Here is a 20006-nt window from a genome sequence, read left to right as displayed (position 1 = left end):
CTACATGCCAGAGCAAACCAGCTTACTTCTCTGCACAGAACTACTTGCTTGAAACTGTAAGGTTGCTCATTTTCTTCTGAAATAGCAGCTGAAATTCTGACATTCTTTCTTTTTCAAACATCTTTATTTTCCTGTTTTCAAGAGGACCTTGGTAAGGTTGTGCAGACCTTCATACTTTTCACAAGAGGAGAAGAAACATTTCAGCAGGGAAAAAAAGAAAAGGCAAGAAAAAACAACCTTTCATTCTTGACAGTGAGAGCATTAGGTAACTCAGAGATACAGAAGACTATATGCATATAGGCTTTATGTTTGTATTTGTAAGGCTATATAGAAAAGCATCTTTTAAATGTTTAGTTTACATCAGCAGATGTTTCTTACAGTATCAGCTGGCTTCTGTGAACTTAGATGGTTACAGGCACTGAAGTGGGACATGACCAGCATTTCAGAAGCAGCCAGGCAGATGAAAGGTTTGTACTTAGTGTGGGTGCAGGGGAATAAGGTCTTGTTTCTCTGTGTGAATGGGTACTCTCTTATTCTGGTAAGTTGCTGCAGGACCTCTTGAAGTGATGTGTGTGGACTGATTTGCTCTCTGCACAGAGCTCCACAAAAACGGCAGTGCTGCACATGAGTATTCACTTCTGCTAGTCTTTCTATATATATTTTTGCAGTGAGGTTTGGAGAATGCTTATGTGTGTCCAAGGGTAGCAGCACAGTTTGATGAAAGTAAAGAGAATTTAGATTGGGGACCTCTGGACCTTCTACTCAAATGCATCCTTTTAAAGCAGGTACTCAAGGCCTTGGCCAAGTGTGTTCTCAGTCTCTCCAAAGGTAGAGATTTCTCAGCTTTTCTGGACTCTTCTTCCCATGTTTTACCATCCTCACAGCAAAAAAGTTTTATGTTGAAGTTTTCTACATTAAAAAATTGTTGTCTCTTCCTAAATTTAAATTACCAGTGTAAGTTGCATCATTTTTGCAGTTGTTGATGGCCCTCAGCTTTCGTTTTTAAAACTGAATGTGAAGTTGATTTTCTTGTGAATGGGGAGGGTTGATATCACAGAATGTGTGTTGAGACAGTGTTGAAAGGTGCACAAGAAGTTCTTACAGCCTGCTTTAATGTGAGTGTTCAGTGTGAACTGTGACAGTTTGCTATTGCAGCCCTGGATTTCTTCTTCTGGGAAAAATCTGCCAGCAGTTGAAGGCAAAATTCAGAGAAACTCAACTGCACAAGGAGGAAGTAAAGGAGAAATATAGAACTTGCAAACTAAAAATAATCTGTCAAGTAAAACTTAAAAATGTGAATTCCTGAATGCAGTATCCTTTTTTTCCATAGCCACATTTTACTACTCTTTTTGTTGCTTTCTTGGTCTCTATTTTGCCCCCTTCTCTAAACCATGTTCTTCAGTATGTGAGTACCTGCTGCAGGGTTTTTTTATTCCAAATAGCAAACCCTTCCATTCTGTGCTAGTAGACATTAATTTGTGGATAATCTGAGCTAGTCTTGTTTTCTGAATAATATCTAGCTGTTCATGAGGAAAAATCTTTTTGATATCAAATCAAACTGGCATATTTCCTAGCTTATACAGTGTATAATACTTGGTTTAAAGTGGCTGACAGGCTGTCTTCTCTTTCTTTTGTCAGATGTGTGCAATAGTACCAATCTTCCTGAAGTTGAAATCATCAGTCTACTGGAAGAACAGCTGCCTCATTATAAGCTAAGAGCAGATACAATCTATGGTTATGACCACGACGACTGGCTTCATACTCCTCTCATTTCTCCTGATGCAAATATCGACTTAACAACTGAGCAAATAGAAGAGACCTTGAAATACTTCCGTAAGTGAAAAATTTATAAATTTTACTGAGGAATAAATAAAACTATACTATTTTTGTTACTGCCTCTGAGATACCTGTAATTCTCAAAAGAACTGTTGGTTTTCAAGTTTTATGGTGGTTAGTAAAGAAAGGAAATAATCCAAAACAGCAGTTGCATTTGTTAATCTGTCCATGTACTTCGTCACAATATCAAATATTGGTGAAATTCAAGACTTCTTTTTGCTTGTTATCTCTCTGGCAAGAGAATGAAGTTTCTATGTTTATAAAATGTAAAAAGCTTAGGCATGTTGCCTTATTTGCTTTTTTTCAGGATATTCTCTGACTCACTGTAATGCTGTCTGTGTTACTGTGTGCCTGCATCACAAAATGATGTCAAATCATTTGTCTACTGCTTGAGTTTTTAAGAAAGACTTGTGAAGAACCAAACACTGAGCATTTAGTGAAGATGGTTTGTCCCCTTGTTCTTTCTTTTGTTCACATTTATACTATTGTACAGAAAGGTACTGTTTGTGCCTGAAGAGAAGGCTTGTAGTCCTGTGACCTTATGCATTTTTCATTCTTTTGTTTGAGCTGGTAGATCCTTTTATTGTGGTGAATGGATTCGTGTCTCTATGTTCTTCTACTGTGGATGGTGACTTAGCTGTACAAGAAGGCCAGACAACTATGATTCATCCTTTAGTTGCTCATCAATCATGTAGTTTACGATTAAATGATTCTTCTCCCCTCCTCCCATTTTCATGTGAAAATGCAGTTTTGTTACACTTCTGAATCGTGACACGTTCAAATAGTCTGCAGAGCATCAAGCCAGTAGGTGACATACTAAACCTGTAGTAGTTAGACTTGCATAGTAGCGGATTTACATAAGTTATAGTGGTAGGTAGTTTTAGATAGTTACTAAGGAGCTGTGGGGCTCAAAAGATTTGAGTTACAGGGCTCAACACAAGCCTTTGGAAATATGGCTTCACTGTCTTGTCATGCACCTGGAGAATTCACTTTCTTGTTCTGTAAGCTATTACAGATACAAAGAACTGAGTTACTTCAGTGCCTCAACAAAAGGTATGAAATATAAAATATCTACCAGTGACTTCATTGAGACGTTATTGTGGCCTTCCAAGATTTAGTTTATAAACATGAGGGAAATCAAGTTTTTACACAGGTAGATAGTGATAGGGCAAGTAGGAACAGTTTTGAACTAAGGGAGAGATTTACATTAGGTTTTAGGAGGAACTTTTTTTTTAACCAAGAGAGTGGTAAGGTGCTGGAACAGGCTGTAGATAGTCTTCCCTGGAGGTGTTTAAGGCCAGTTTGGATGAGGTCCTGGGGCAATCTGATCTAGTACTTGATCTAGCAGTTGACCTCTTTGTCTGTGGAAGGGATGTTAGAACTTGATGATCCTTGAGGTCCCTTCCAACCCAAGCCATTCTATGAATGTATATCTGTTCTCCACCTTCTCTCCAGTCAGACAAAAGCAGTGCAGAATGACAGGTGGGGTAGAAAGCTGATCAATGGAATCAGTTAATTCTTGTTTCGTAGCAGATATTTAATGCAGCTGAAATGGTGGCAGTAGTTGGCTTGAAGAAACCTTCTGAAAAATCAGTTTTCTAATATCTGTGGTAACGGGATTAATTGATTAATTATGTCTATCCTTAGGATGGTCTTAAAAGGGGCTGTTGCATTAAGCACAGGAAAGATTATTTACTAGTGGGGAAAGCAGGGCAGAAGTCTCCTACCTAAGATGCTCGTGTGATATGCCATTCAGTAATGATGCATCACTGTTGAGAATGGGTACTTAATGAAGCAACTTGCATCAGAGAAATCAGATAGCAGTAGCTGCTTGTAACTTGCATGCTCAAACAACTTTATCCAGCATTTAGCTTGCAAGCATAATGGGCTGCAAGCTTTGCTATGTGCTGCAATTTCAAAACTTCACCCAGTCAAATAGCCTGAATGGAGGGGGAAAAAGAAAAAAGAAGAAGAAAAAAAAGTGATGTGTTTTCTGCTTTAATTAGTAATTAACTGCTTACAGAAAAGGGACTAAGCAAGGAGAACTTCTGTAAAGGAAGTTTATTGCTTAATGCTAATGTACAAGCACGTGCTCAACAGGCAGTGGCTTAAGAAGTTGAAAGTGAGCAAAGTTAATCCCTAGACTGCTATCCTGCCAGCTGAGATCACTGCTTTTACCCTTGTTCAGTTGTGAACGACTCATGCAAAGCTGTAGTGCAAGATCATAAAACTTTGGCATGTTTGGAAGTTATGGCACTGTGCATAAACATTGCTTTATGAAAAATGAACCGTGAAAATAAAGATATTTAATAAGTTGTCACAAAAGTGAATGGTACCATTATCACTCTGCAGAGTATTTTCTAGGGTGTGACTTTTAGCACTGTGATTCATTTTCAGAGCTGCAATCAGGGCACTCCTTTTGTACATGTTTACCTTGTTTTATAAACCTTGATGGAGGAGGAGGGGGAAGGTCAATATATACTGTAGCTTGTCTATGTTAGGACTACATTACAGATTTCCATTTTATTCAGAACATTATTCTTACGGTCTGTGAATGTAGTTGCATATAAGAAATAGCAGAAGTGAAATTTATAATCTGTCAGACTTTCTGAAGTAAAGGAAGGATTAATTAATTTTATTGCACCAGAAAAGAATTTCCTGCAACATAAATGCTATTATCACAATTCAAATGTCCTACATGTACAGATTATTATGTCTTCCTAGGGTTTTTTAGAAGCACTTTAAGATGAGCAAAATATAATTGATGTTGCAGTCTGAGCTTGTGCAGGATATTTCAGGTATGAAATGAAGTCTTTTCATTGCTTATGGTTCCTAGCATTCCAGTATCGACCAGCTTTGAAACCACCAGTATTATGAATAGTTGAGAAGTCAAAAGGAAGGGATGTGTGGTGGCTTTATTCAGGAAATGTTTGCAGACTGAGAAATATCGGACAGAGCCAGGAATGTTTGAGCATGTTTTAATATATGTAAATATTGTGCATAGTTAACATATGCAAATATGTATTTTGTAAGGCTTCCTGTTCTTTATGTAGGGCGTTTATCGGGAGGAGCAACACTTTGTTATCCGAACTCTCACCACACCACTTAATTAGTGTGTTATTACTTAGTCTGGAAATAATCTGAATAGTAATTCCACTGTGATACTCTTGCAGTATCAGTCGTTTTAATAATGTTCAGATACCTACAGTGAACTACTGGAATTAGGCAGAGGGAACACTTCTGGTTTTCTACTAGCTGTAAATGATGGCAAAGTGTTTCTTGTTTGACCATGGCGTGGTGTCATTTACTTATTTTGTTTGTTTTGGCACTAAATGAGAGCAGGTTTTTTTTTGCCTTATTCCAGCTGCAGGCTTTGACCACATCTGTGGCCAGTTACCATTACTCAGTGACTCTTTAAGCTCTGTCGTGGTTCTGATCCATGTCTCTACTCTGTCTTGCCTCAGTTCGTGAGTTTTGAACAAGATGGATGTCTGAACCTTTAAATCTCAATACTGGATTACTTAAAGGTACTTTGAGACCCATAGAAATAGGAAAGTGGGATGAACATATATATGTATTATGTGTGTATATATTACAGTAGACACAGGTGTAAGTAAATATATATATGATATGCATACAGTTGAATTTGTAGTTATCCTTCTGAAAGAACTCTGATATGTAATGACAGAATTTTAAATCTCTACTCAAAATGAAAGTAGTTCCTTAAATGCTTTTTAGGTTAAGCCTTATAAAGTGCCCTTAAGTTCTCTATGGACTGACTGTCTATCTCTGAGAACTGCACTTCCAAAAAAAAAAAAAAAATGCTGTTTAAAATCTCATTTGTATATGAATTATAGTACTGCTTTTATTAGGTATATGCACACAGATTTTTGACATATCTGAAGTATGTTCTCTAATTCATTCTCATTATCTAGCCAGTATTCCCCTTTCCTATCAAACAGTATTAGTGCTAGGAAACTTACGATACTACATACTCATTTGACCCCGATTTTTTCATTTCTGAATAATATATTTAATAAGAGAGATTGTGTGGTTGTTTTGATAGATTCAGATGTCTCCAAGGACCATTATCAGTGAAGGAGCTTAAATCACCTGTAGTGACAGTATTCTCTAGTTCGAGTTCATCTGTGTTTGCATTTGGTCCCAGGAGAGGATGTATGAGAAATGCTACTTCCAAGAGTGATTCAGCTCATAGTGTAATCAGCAGCTGCCTTGCTGTCCTTTGAAGTAGAAGCATTGAAGTGAAGTAATGGAGCTTTTCTGAAGAGTTGGTGGGTGTTTGTAATGTTCTATCAGGCTTTCAATGTATACAAATATGTTTTCATTCAGTTAAGAAGCAAATTAGTAGCAATTAATGCTTACCCATACCAGTCCTGCTGTCACTGGACTGTTTCAGGGGATAGAGGGAGAGAAGATAGCATTACATTTGTGCTGTTTCCATTTAAAATAGGAAACATATCACAAAGAAACACTTGATAGACTATTTTCCTAAATACATTTTGAGTGATGGGAGAAATTGTCTTTTCCAGGTTGTGAACTGAAAAGAATGCCAGTGCTTTTAACAGGGCCACTGTCTTAATGGATGTCTCCATTTGGTCCTTGATCTCCATTGGTCATTTCTTTAGGCTTGTTTATCCATCTTTTAATAAAGCATAATGGCATGCTGTACTGAACTTTGAAGGGCTCCTAAGTACCACCTGCTCTTTCTTGATATTCGAAGAACACCATGTATTCTTATCTTCTGTAATTTCTCCTTAAAAATCAGAAGGTACTAGAAGCTCAAAGCTGAAGGGAGGAGGAAGAGCTCCAGTGGAAACACAGATTAAGGAGGTCAGTATAGTATGGGCAGGTTTTCAGTAACATGGAAGAAAAATATCTTCTGCAGCTTGTTTATAATGAGAAACGTGGAATTAAACTACTTTGACTCATTTCCAGACTAGCAGGACTTGTCACGTAGAGGTCTGTAAAGCATCGGTACTTCTGCTACACTTATACAGTGGTTGCTTGAGTGCTTTATGCCAGTGATATGTGCTTTAATAAGGCATTTTCATTCTGCAGTCCCCTGAACTTGTTCGACCTAGTTTTCTAATGACATGGTTAAAGCTGAGTCGAGATCTGACCCATTAAAATAAAAAAAGCAATGAGATTTTGAGGGGTGTTGAATGTGTTTATGCATATGGTGGTGGTGGCAATCTTGCACCTCTCTATTAATTCTTTCTTGACTATAGAAATCAGTCTCATTTTGTTAGATGACATAGTACCAGTGTTCTAGGTTGTATTCAGTAGGATTGAGAGAATACACTTCAGTATTTCCAGTCTGCTCAAAGAGATCTTACTGAAGATTATTCATTATCAGTCTTGAAGGTTTTGGCTTGATTGGTATTTTCAAAAGCAACTTTTGTGCATTCATTGGCTGCTTGCTGAACACTCAAATGTTTAGCATCTGGATTCTCTTTCCTCATTGCAGTTTGGTATGTTACTCTTCAGGAATCATTCAGGAATCACCAAACATACCACAGAGAATAAAAAAGGTTGCCTTGGTCCTTTTCATGGGGAGGGGAGAAATAATCCTATTATGTGGAAAATCAGCTTTTGTCCTTAAGTAATTTAATCTGTCTGCTCCTGTCTCACATTAAATTGTCTTGCTTCAGTGGGAGAATACTTAAAAGACTCCTATGAAGCAGAGATTTTGTCCAGGTGAGGTTGTTGGGCCCTTATGGTGTTTGGAGTCCCTAAGCTCTGTCCATGTGTAGGAAGTACTTGTACCATTTTGAAGCCTTGGACAATAATTACATTTACAATGCACTAAAGTGATCAAATCTGAAGCACTCATTTATTTTAAATGCTGGTTCTGAAAGCTGCTGATACAAGGCCTTCAATATTCTGGTTCCACTCTTTTCGGGTGAAGCAGGCTGCTGTGACTTCTTGCTTAAGCAAAATACTTAACTGGAAGAGATCATTATCCTAAGATGCAGAGTTGCTTGTTGTTACTAGATGTGAATTCATGGAATTACTCTTGCTCCACGTTATTTTAGAAGTTGAAATCCAAATAACAGTTCACTTCAGTAAATTCAGAAATAACAGAATGCCAGCCTGTCCTTGAAAATCAGTTGTACTTTTAAATATACTCTGTTTTCCTTTTTAATGCTCTTTAATAATTTAAAAAAAGAAATAAAAAGAAGAAAGAAAGCAAGTGGAAAAACATCAACTTGCAAATGAACTGTTGTGGCAAAGCCTGATTAGTAGCAATACACATTGCATAATGTGGGCTGTACAGCAGTTCCTCTGGCAGAAAGGAGTCCAGCTGATGTTAGTGGGATGGGAAGCTTTATCCCTTGTGTTGGTGGCTCTGGAAAGTAATGAGAAGATGTAGTGTTTGACTTTCAGGACCTGATTTTGTGCTAGAACCAATGGAAGAAATGCATCCTAGAGGTAATTAAATGGGAGCTAATACACTATTTTAGCCACTGTGAGTCCAACACGATGCATCCAGCTCTCACGTTCATTTCACAAGATTTTCCCAGAATTGGGAAAGTTTTGAATAAGAAGGCTGAGAATGACTAAGCATGGGGAGGCATGATTGATGAGGTTTGAGATAAAGATATTATTTGCTTTGTTTGCCAGCAGAGATGACTTACGGCTTCTTTGCTCCATAGGAACATAGTTGTCCACCTTCCTGGGTGTGCTGCTACAGGTTTCTTGAGAAGCAAAGTTTGCAAGTTGGGTTGAGGCTATCTTTGTCAAATATTCTCTTTAAAGAAATAAAAGGATTTGTATTGTTTTGTGACCTGGTTAATTTGGGCAGTTCAATTTGGCATTGAGCCTATGTCACAGATTCATTACAGCAAAAGGGAAGGAAGAAGAGAGCTCTTGAACTTGGCAGCTCAGCTTTTCTGCCTAAATATACTCCTTTGCAACTGCAAACTTGAGCACTCAGTCTATTTAGCTTGTCAATGTTGGCTGCCAGAATTCTTTATTAGTCTGGATATTTTGCTGTCTGGAGAACAAAGAAATTTCTTTGTTTGGTTTAGACTAAACATGAAAAATGGCATAAAATGTGGTACCTGGAAGGGAAAACCAAGTGAATGTGAATAAACATACATGGATTTAGAATATGAAAAACGTCATTGCTTGTAAACACAAATTTAGTACCTGGAATCTATTCATAGCTCAATTATCTGATAAGTATTAGGCAATTATCGTGGTAATTCTTCATTCAAATACAATGTTACAGTACAGAGGTTTGAATACAAGGAGGTTTAATGTTAGTAGGAGCAGTCCACCAGAAAATCATACTGTTCTGGTAGATATTGCTTACATAAAGACTGATACACATATCTATATGAAGTAAAACTGGGCTGCAGAAGTTGAAAGATGTTTCTGCTGCTATGTGGCTGCTCTGCTGGCCTGGCTATACTTTCATTTCCAACCCAACAGCCTTTCCAGCCTGACCTTCCTACAGCTACAGTTTCTCATGTAGTTGAAGGGCTACTTGCATGTGGATACCTGGATTTGTAGTATTCTGTCTGGGGTGTCTGTCTTCAGGCTGGGAAGATCATAGCATCTTTCCACATCTCTTGAGTATTTCTGGTTTTCTCCACAGAAAGATAATGCCTTTCCTGATTATACCAGTGTGTTTTCAATTAGCTCTGCAGAATAATATCAATAAAGCTGAAAACAAGCAAAACCCACCACCAAATCCAAAGGAAGAAACAATAACAACAAAAACCAATACCAAAAATCTCATCCCACTTAGAACTACTTTTATCCTCTCTAAATGAAGTGTGTGTGTTGAGACAGGGAGGAAGGAGGAGTGAGAAAAAAAATTCCATCATGTTTAAAAAGATTTCCTTTGTTTAAATTGTCAGGAAATAGAAAGGAGAAAGTCCTTGCAGCAATTTTGATCTGGTAGCCAGCATCCACTCTTTATATCTTAAATACTGATTAAATAGAATTACCAACCTCAAATTACCTTTCAGACAAAAATAATACAAGTGGAACAAATTGCTTATGTGCAGAGCAATTGAGTTAATGTTGCCACAGAAACCTTCATTTTGTTCTGACAGTGTTTTAACAGCGTAGCCTTAACTGCACTTAACAGCAAATCCAGCTCTCACCTTGTGAACATACAGAACTGAAACTGTGGGGCTGAATTAGAGCTGGAGTGCCTCTTCACATTCCTCTATTTCAAGATGGCGTGTCCAACGTGAGGGCAGGTTGATCACATCTGGCAAAATTGCTCACAGTGTTCAAAATGTTAATTATTTTTTCAGATATGTGTGTGAACTTGCATGTCCAAATGCTGCTGGTGGCTTTTATATAATCCTTTGCTATTCACTAACCTGAAACTGATGTCCACTTGTTTTGTTATAGAGTGTGAAACGTAAAAAAAATCTAATTAGCAATATGAAGCCAAAAATAATACAGGCCCTGTCAAAATGAAAGTAGGTTTTAATTTTTCAGAGCCTTGTTATCTCTTAGTGTGCATCTTGATTTCAGGAGGGCAGAAATAATCTGTGGAGTAGCGTCTGTTGGGAAATAAGAATGATTTTTGTGCCTTTCCTATTGTAAGGCTGGAAGCTACTGGAGCATGACTGTTTCCTGGCTTCTGGTTGGCATGGAATGGCAGGAGCTGAAGGCAACAGGTTGGGGGCAAGATGCGAGTAAATGACTTGACTAATGCTCAGCTTCTTTGTTTGGAGGTAGCCTCCCAAGAATGGCTGCTTCCAACCTAGAGCAGCATGGCTGACTTTGCTCAGGTACCACACCAGCTCAGCTGTTCATCAGCAGTATCTAGTATACAAATGTTAGATCTCATTGTCTGGAGCCTGGCTGGTCCCCTGATTGAGGAGTGTAGGAGGGAGGATGAAGTACAGGGCCATAGGAATAATTTCCTTGAATTTTCACCCAGGAAAATCTTGTAGGTGCGAGGTAGAGCTGTATTTGCAGAGGAGCTCTAACACTTCAGTAACTTCGATGCTTTGAAATTCACAGTAGTCTATTTAGAAAGTTAAAATTAAGTATTTTCAGTCATGAGAAAGGTTCAAAGATTCTTAGTTTAAGACAATACGACAAGGAAGTAAAAAATCAGAGGCACATAACTACAGAATGATAACAGGGCTGAGGTTGACACAGATCTCCAAAACCACCTGGTCCGACTCCCGTTCCAGCAGACCAGCCAAGAGTAGATTGCCCAAGCCCACGTCTGAAAAGAGCCTGGATTCATCTTTCCATCCTCTGTTCAGGTACTTATAGACATTGTTGAGATCCCCTTGAGCATCCTCTTATCCAGGCTGAGCAGTCCAGCTGCCTCAGCCTCTCCTCAAATGAAAAATGAGGAGTCTCTTAACTGTCTTAGATGAACTCTCTCATTTGTCCATGTCTCCTCCTACTAAGCAGCCCAAAACTGAACTAAATCCTCACCAGCACTAGATAGAATCCTGTGCACATTGTCAAAGAGGTCATATTATTGTCTTCATCTCCTACAGATTTATTTATTTTCAGACTGAGAAACACATTGTTTTCTAGTGAAACAATGTACTTGTGCTCAGAGTTGTCCTTGAGTTTGGCCCTGGACTGAAACTTTGGGTGAATAACATAATTCATTGCTGCTAGCTGCTGACAACGTATGTGAACAAATATCCTAGTCTGTGATTCAGCAAACAGTATGCAAAAGAATGTGATAATCTCCAAGCTTGAAGTTACTGTAGTGATAATTACTTACACGAGTAAAACTGAATTACTAATACGGTCATTTTCGTATTAGCAGCTTACGTATTTGTGTCTGTATTGCTTGACTGTTCCTTAGTTTAATTTTTTTCTTTCTAATGGTAAAGCTAAGTTGTGACACTCGAGGTGAATAAGCAGTAACAATCTAGAATATACATGAGTGAGGGAAATTTAATAGAAACCTGCAGTGACTGGATTAGAAAGGAGAGAGAAATAAGTGTTCAGTTCACTCAGAGAGCAGTGAAGCCCTTTCACAGCTGCTCATAGAAGAAGCTGTGGATGCCCCATCGCTGGAGGGACTCAAGGCCAGGTTGGATGGTGCCCTGGGCAGATGGGAACCAGGTGGTCTTCAGGGTGTCCCTTCCAAACCAAGCTGTTGTATGACTGTGATGTCCAGAGCTGGAAGCATAAAATTCAGTAGGAGTGAATTTGAAACCAAAAGGTGAAAGTTACATATATCATAAATAATAGATATGTGGGTCTTTGCAGGAGGATGTTGAAGATGCTATAAATATTTCTAGGCTTAAGAACAGACAGGGTAAGTCCTTTGAGAACTGACAAGAGTGGAAATTACATCTGTGTCAGACTATCTTCAAAGCTGGAAAAAGTTGAGCTTAGCAGTGCAGCTGAGGGATAAATAGTCCAGGTTTCCCTTATCTATTCATGGTTGTTCCTGTGGATGAATGGAGTCTTTGCTTGGACAGGCAATTCCAAGGCCAGACACCAGCATGGCTTACCTTGTGTTATGAACATGTATTGCAGCTCAGTCTATCCCAGTGATTCTACTAATGTTCACAGAGTAATATAGTTGCTCAGAAAGAAGAAATGGTTTAAGAGTAAAGCAAAATGGATCAAATCCCTTGGCATTTGTACCTGTACAGATTCAAGCAAGCTCTTTGGATGGCTGTGCTTGCTGATGATGATTTAGGGCAATCTGTTCCTCAGATTCTCTCTTATTAGCTCAAATGCATTAGGTGCTGCATAAGTAAAGTCTTTTCTTTCATTTCCTAATTGTTGAACAAACATCATACTATCCTGCTTGAAGACCTTATGTATTTTTAGAAAGAGTGGTGAAAATTCATCCAGATTTCAGCTCAGATTCCTTAGAGGAGGGGGGGAAGGGTCAGTAGTTCATGGAGAAGGCAAAAGCAGAAGCAGATTAGCTTTATTGCAAGACTAGATGATCTTGCAGGTTGTTTCTGATCTTGCAGGTTGTTTCCAATCTTGCAATTCTATGATTCTATGATAAGAAATATGTTGCTCTACTGATTTTTCTAATTTCTTCATTTTCTGTTTGCCACTTTTTGCAGTAACAGTGTGCTTGAGGGATTCTGTTGTATCAGTCCAGAATAACGTAACGAAGCAATAATGTTTCATTTTCCATGGGGAAGGCAGGCTTTTATCAGTACATGAGGGACAGAGTAGTAATGGACTGGCTTTTCATTATTAATGTACAGCGTGTACCCAGTGAATTATGATGGCAGGATGCTGTTCAGCGAGCAGCCAGCAGAGAATTGGATCCTCTTTCTGTGGAAGGATTTTCATTTCCAGCATGGCCACTTCTAGTCCGCAAAGCCAGAAGCAGCAAAATGCATTCTCTGCATCTCCTCATCTCTTCTGGAGCCGGCTCATCTCCATGGCAACTCGTTAGGCTGAAGGGGATGTGGAGCCTGGGGAGGGATGGGTTAGAGAGATCCGGGCGGTGGTGTGTGGCCCCACGTCAGCATATCCGCCTCTTGATAGGGCAGGCTTGGTAACACCCAGCCGAGGCTCCTGTGCAGAGCTGCTTTATTACAGCAGCCACCAGGGCATCTGCTTGAGATATCTCCCTTCTGCATCCTTCTAGATATCTCTATAGTACCCGCCGCCCTCCCCCTGAATTACACCCTGTCCTCCCCCACCCCTTAGTTTAGTTGCAGCCTCATTGAAGATGTGCAGCTCATTTCTGGCTTCCCATGAGCTGCCTTGTGATGTGCCGTTTTGCACAGGCAGGAAGGCATGGCTGCGTTTCACTTGACCTTAGCAGCGAAGTGCAGTCTCGTCTGTAGCTGAAGGATACTGACTATGCAGAAATTTATTGAAGCAGATTACTATGAACTGGACTGGTATTATGAAGAATGCACAGATGGTAAATCTTTTTTTTTTTTTTTTTTTTTTTTTCTCCTCATTTCTTGGTGCAGAATCTGAAGCTTGTAAGACCGGAGCATTGTCATCAAATGTTTTAAAAATGAAGTACCTTTAAAAGGCAGCACCTCGGTGTGGCAGAGATGCCTGCATCACTGTTGCACCTCAGCGTCTCTTCTGAGCATGCTGCAAGAGACTGCTGTAAGGCTTTCTGTATTTCTAAGGGAGTGGCAGAGGAACATAGGCGCTGTACGAGAGCTCCTTGGGCAAGGGGAGAAATATTTGAAATGCTTGCTGTATGTATCATAATTGAGCTGGATTTGTATATGCATAATGTAAGGTGCTGTATTGGTTTGTGGTTTAAGGCTTTGTATTTTTCTGCAGTGCCATAATGGAAAATCTGTATAGTTACTGTGCTAATAGGCAATATGTGTTTTCTCTCTGGCTGTTTCTCTGTGAAAGATGTTTGTAATGTGACTTCTTAAAATTGGTTTACTTCTGGAATTGAAAAAACTACAAACTGTTTTTGAAGGTGATGTTCTGAGCCCCTTGTGATCTGTCTGCTTTTGCCTGGGTGACTAATTTTTTATCAGAGCACTTAATATTTTTATCAGACTTCAGATAGAATGCATGTGAGTGCCCAAAATTTTGCTGTCCAGAGAGTGGAAAAATCAAGATTTTTCATCAGTGGCACGTGGTGGTAACCTGTAAAACAGCATGCAGCCTTTGGGAGGGCAGTAGCTGTGTTTAGATTTTATTCTGGTTGGGGAGCTTGGCTTAAACTCACAATGAAACAATGAACAGTAAGGAGTGTAGCTCCAGGGGGCTATGGGTTGTATGTATGTGGTACAAATAGATATTTTATAGTGCTTTAATAAGTGCTAAGAGGGGACAAAAATAGTAAAGGTGTGTGAGAAAATTTGAGTTACTGTGGTCTTGTGGGTGGCACATTGTTCCATTTGAGTCTATGTACTGGATTTCTGAGGTGAGTACGGTGTCAGAAGGTTGTTAAACTTGAATTTCACTCTTTCAATGATTTTATTCCTGTCCAGCTATTCAGGGGGTCAAAGAGCAAAGGTGTATATTTATTTGAAAGGCCTGACTACTTTTAGTAGTACTGAATCTATTATGTAACTTTTATCCTCTCAGTTTAACCCTAGTAAATACTGTAGCATCTGATTAATCTGTGTGATGTAACAGACTGGGTTGGCCTGCTTTTGGAAGCTTAAGAAATATGACAGTTGTACTGTCACCAAAACAGTAGCTTTTTTCCAGGTTAAAGACAGAAGGCCTTCTTCTCATCGTTCTTTTTATGGTCTTCTTTCTGTCTGGTCTAAGTGTTGCTATGCAGAAGTTTGACATGTCTGAATAACTGAGCTAAGAGCTCCTTTTCTCATCAACTTGGTCGTAAGGTGTGCTCTGTGCTGGAGAAACCATGGCAGTTCCACAGTGATGGAATACACAACAGGTATTGAGCAAGCAGTGCAATCCCTTGTGGGATCAGGGCCTCCAGCACCACAGTGCTTGGTCTGATCCTGGGCTGACGAGTTCTCATGTGAGCGCTGGGCCCCCACCCAGCACGTTTTCTGCCAAGATCTCCTACAGAAAGTCAGCCAGTGCATGTGCCAATGGGAGAGAGCAGCTCTCTGAGACAGCAGGGTTGGATGTCTGACAGCGAGAAGTCTCTCCTGTAGGTAAGGCATAATGCTGCTTTGTTTTTGTTTTTTTTTTTAATTGAAATATTCCATCTGGAGTGGATGGAGTGATGGTGCTGTCAGTCTTATCTCAGCCTCTTAGGTGAGTGTCAGTCTTGTGGTTTAATGGAATTTCATAGCTTTTAGCTGTCTTCTCCTTATCCCAGTTAAATGTGTGAGAGTGTAGTAGAGGATTTGAGAGGTGCAATGGAAGCTCTTTGGCCTCTGCTGTTGGTATTTTAATTTGGATTTAAAATAGCATCAGTATTTCCCGTTGATGTGTGAGTGAAGTATTCTGATGGCGGTGGGTGACAAAAGCATTTTAAAAGCATAGTAGAAAACAGCTTTTTCAAAGAGCACGTGTGTCTTATGAGATGCCTGTCTCTTGGTGTTTGATATTCTTGCCATGTATTTGTCTTTGCCAGAGTCATCTGCCTGTGATTCCATTTGTATTCAGTAGAGTGATAGGCAGCTGCAGCTCAGCCAGCCTGTTTTGAATATCTATTTTAAGACAAAATGAAACATAGCTTATTTCTCTTCTGCACATGGACTCTCTGGAGCTCAGATTTGTATGTACATAGTATTATGAATCCTACCCATTTTGTCAGTTCTGGTAAACATGTCACTGAAGGAGTCCGTGATGCACTGAAAATAATAGAAGACCTCACATGAAACCATCCTACAGTGTTACTGTTTTCTGATGAAATTGTGCATTTGCTTTGTAAAAGCTGGTGGGACTTGGATTTCCATCTAAAATGTGTGATTTCATGTAAACAATTACCTGAGCTGTGTCAGGTTCCTTGTTCTTCCATAGTCATTCCATAATGATGCCAGCATATAAGGCTTTAGTGCTATTGCTCGACTCAATAGGAAAGGAAGTAATTCTCACTCTTAGCTCAGATTTAATGAACTTCTGTATGGATTGATACAGTAATGATGTCTTCATCTTGCGTTTGGTGGTAGTAATTTTTTTTTAATACCTTGCAGAGGCAAATGAACAGATGCTCAAAATTGACAATTCACAAATCTTTTGGAACTCTCCAGGGTTGAAATAATGAAATAATACCTTTTATGTAATGTCCTTTACAGAGTTTATTTTTGGCAAGAGTAAATGGAATTAGGCAAGAAGGTGTTTCCTTATTTGAATGTTGGATCACCAGTATTAACTAACATTATAATAAATTGACACCTGTATTCATAAGAAATACTGCACCATGCTTTTTAGATGCATTTTCCAACATAACATTTTTGCATACTGTGACAGTTGCCACCTTATTTGGAATTAATAAAATACGTGTGTTGCTCCATAAGTAATGCCTCCTATGTATTTCCATGGAAACTGCAACTGATACAAAAGACATAACAATAACACATACTCAAATAGGAGGCATTACTTTCAGAGCAGCCCTGCTAGAGTAGAGAGTGGAAATAGCTGAGTGTGTACTGGAGCAGGACATTCATTACTTTCTTAGCAGATTTTGAGATGGACAGTATTAATGATAGAAGAGGAAAAGGTGAAGTGTTTGCAGGCATGTGTCATGAAGGAGAACAGTATAAATGCCTAGCTTCATCTCAGTTTCTGTGTGTTGTGTTTTGAAGAGGTGAAATAGATTCTTAAGGAACACAGAACACAATTGAGGTGGGAAAAAAAAATAATGCAAAAAACTCCCACAGACTCCCAAACAGAAAAAAAGCAGATAGATACCTGTAAGAGTCTTTATGAATAGCCTTCCCCGTGCTGCTCTCTGGGGCCAGCCTCCTCTACCCTCTCAGTGAGCAATGCAAGAGAAATCCAGGTTGACTATGGAATAAGTAATTTTTTTGTAGGGTTTCTCTCATTACTTATTTATTTCTAACTAAAACTCTCCACTTTGGTGCCTGAGAGTTCATTGCCTGTAATTCCAGGTGGCTTTGTGTATGTGTGTGTCTGTGTGTGTGTGTGAGGGAGAGAGAGAGATATTGGAACTTTCTTTTTTCTTTTCTTGTCCATGAACTTCAGCAGTTGCTTGTAGAGAAAACAGCATCTTTATCCCTTTTTCTTTATCCTCACAGTCCCTCTGTGTCTCCCATTTGTCTCACACCAAAGCTTCTGTCCTCTTAAATGTTTGCCCAAGTGACTTCATCTCCTTTCATGGTCATTCTGGCACTTCTTGCTCTGCTCCCCATCTTTTAACTCCCACCCATGCTTTTCTCCTGCTTGTACAGAAGTGTTTTCATCTCTTCTTCCGTCTGCGGATACTCATCTCTTCTGTTTTTTATTCCATTGTAACTTATATCAACAAGTTCCTGAACTTTCTCTTTTAGCTGGGCAATAATTAACAGTGCTAATGTTTATTCTCCTTGACCTGCCAGCACAGTTTTATTTGTAGCAGTGTGCCTTTGCAGATGTGAGACAGCGTCCTAGTTGTCTTCTTTTGTGGCTATATCTTTTTTTTTATTATTTTAATCACTCCTCAAAAGCAGCATTAGGAGAATATTTCCTATTCTGTGCCACGTTTCTAAGTGTTCTTGGATCTCCATGGTTCTTCCTCTGTGCATCTCAGTTACAGGTAACCTCGCAAATGGCTGCCAGCTCTGTGGTGGCACAGTCAACTTTTAAGCCTGAAATATGGCTTGACTCTTTCTTTCTTACAACAGGAGTTCAGCTGATGGTTGAGCATTTCTGAATCCTCATACTGTCTCATATGTTTGCCTCTTCTATCTCCGTGCCTGTATCTCCGTGCTCTGGTGTTGCTCTGGATGTCATCAGTGAGCATTCTGTCTACATCCATGAGAGCCTTACAGATGTGTTGAAGGATAATTCTAAACAAACTGAGCTACCTTTGTGTTAGGTATCAGAAGAATGAATAGCTACTATCCTTAACTGCGGACATCCATCCCCGCTGTATTAGGTATCAGAAGAAGAATTAGTTTCCTTAGCCATGGTCTTTCCAGTACCCATAGGCCTTGAAGGGAAAACTAATTGATCAGGAGACTGCTGACTTGGCAAGAAAACCATAGATCTGTAAATCTTTACAATTGTATGAAAAATAACCAATCACTCTGAGGAGAAAGGACTGGAAAAACATTAACTTTGCAACATTTGTGTATAAATACTGTGTGGAGAGTTTCACATGTGTGCTTGATTTGTGGGAAACCACCTAGCACCCAGGCTTGTGCAATCCTGAGATTAATAAGCAGTGTCTCTCCTGAGTGTGTGCTTATTGATTGCTGCACACGGGGCGACAAATCACTTTTCAGACAACACTTGTAGCACATAGTCTTGGAAACAGCCCTTGATCCCTAGGTATGTGGATCAATTTCTTCTTCAGGTTTTTGCTTCTTCATCCTTAATAAATGTAGTTGAACCTTGCTGATATACATGCAGTCATTGAAATAATTTTCCAATTTCCTTCTTTTGCCGTGTTACTTCCTTTTCTTTATTCCTCTGTTGACTCTATGTCTATTTAAACCTAAGCTACTGCTACTTGTATATTGCCTTTAAGTGGCTTATTTTTCAGTGTAGAGGTATAATTTCCTCTTGAGTCTGCTCAACTGCTATATTTATAGATAAGCTCTTTCCCGCTTCGTCCCAGTTAAGTCTTTCCAGAGACGTAAGATGCTGTCCTTTTGGCTGAAGCAAATTAATTAGGTGTGTTTTTTTAAGACTGGGAGGGAGGTGTGCAGAATACACAGGTGTACATTTTGTAAGCGAATATACAAATCTGTATGCATTTGAACAATTTAACTTTGTTTGATCATATGTCCTAATGGAAAGTACGTATCAGTGGCCAATTTATGCTCACTCCCTGGAAAACCCACCCCAAAACACCCGTGTTTCTTCATCAGGGTTCTTTAGAACCTAGATGCTGCCATTTCAACCAGTGTTTTTAGGACTCGTTTGCCTACGGAGAAGCTTTGTGTTCTAAATCCAGCATTGTTACTACTGATTAATTGTGGTGATTGTGTGCAAAAGCCTAGATGTTTTTACTGATAAAGGAGGTTAGAATATTTGAGTGCACCAGAATTGCATGAATAAGTCAGGATAAGAGAGTTACATGCATTGTGTCCTGCCCCACCCTTCTTAAACTAACTCTGGGTTTGTTTTTCTTTTCTGTTGCAAAGTTACCAAAGGTAAGGACTGTACCTTAGTGCAGGAATTGCATTAGAAGTGTGCACATGTGTTTGGCATGCTTATTTAGCAAGCTTCCTGAAAGGAGATGAATGTCTTCTGCTGAGTAGCCTACATGCTGAGTTGATTACAGCTATTATACTAAATTTACTTTGCAACAGCAGCCCTTAAAAGTGTGTATTTGTCCTGGTATGCTATATAAGTCTTTAAGTCTGTGTTTACAGAAAATATTAAAATCTCTTTTGAATTTTTCCTGATTAGAGTGTGTATTTTCAGAACTGTGTACAGTTTGGCTTCCGTCACTCCTTACTGTTTGGTACCTGCTGGAGACTTGCCTCTTAATCTTTGGCACACAGATATTCCTGCACCGGCAAAGGGGCTTAATGCAAAGTGCCACTAAAAGTGAGCCGATAGCCTAAGAGTGCAGTATTCATTATTTCCTCACCCACTATATATATATATATATACATACTATATGCTGATCTATACAT

General features: G+C 39.2%; 1 protein-coding gene across 4 annotated transcripts in view; it reads left to right on the top strand.

The window, feature by feature from the left end:
- The window catches only part of TRAK1 (trafficking kinesin protein 1), a 123659-nt gene that overhangs the window by 58559 nt on the left and 45094 nt on the right, over positions 1-20006 (top strand). For all 4 annotated transcript variants that reach the window (XM_042889333.1, XM_042889331.1, XM_042889332.1 and 1 more), the window contains exon 3: positions 1639-1833. Coding sequence is in view for 3 of the 4 variants with exons in the window: in XM_042889331.1 (XP_042745265.1) it covers positions 1639-1833 (195 nt within the window). In the remaining variant the exon portion in view is untranslated. The remainder of the gene's footprint in view (positions 1-1638; positions 1834-20006) is intronic.

Source organism: Lagopus leucura, unplaced genomic scaffold, assembly GCF_019238085.1.
Source record: "Lagopus leucura isolate 7727_CA_CO unplaced genomic scaffold, USGS_WTPT01 Super-Scaffold_100157, whole genome shotgun sequence".
Classification (NCBI taxonomy): domain Eukaryota; kingdom Metazoa; phylum Chordata; class Aves; order Galliformes; family Phasianidae; genus Lagopus; species Lagopus leucura.
Note: the sequence above shows the minus strand (reverse complement) of the source record. Positions and strands in the feature narration are given on the sequence as shown.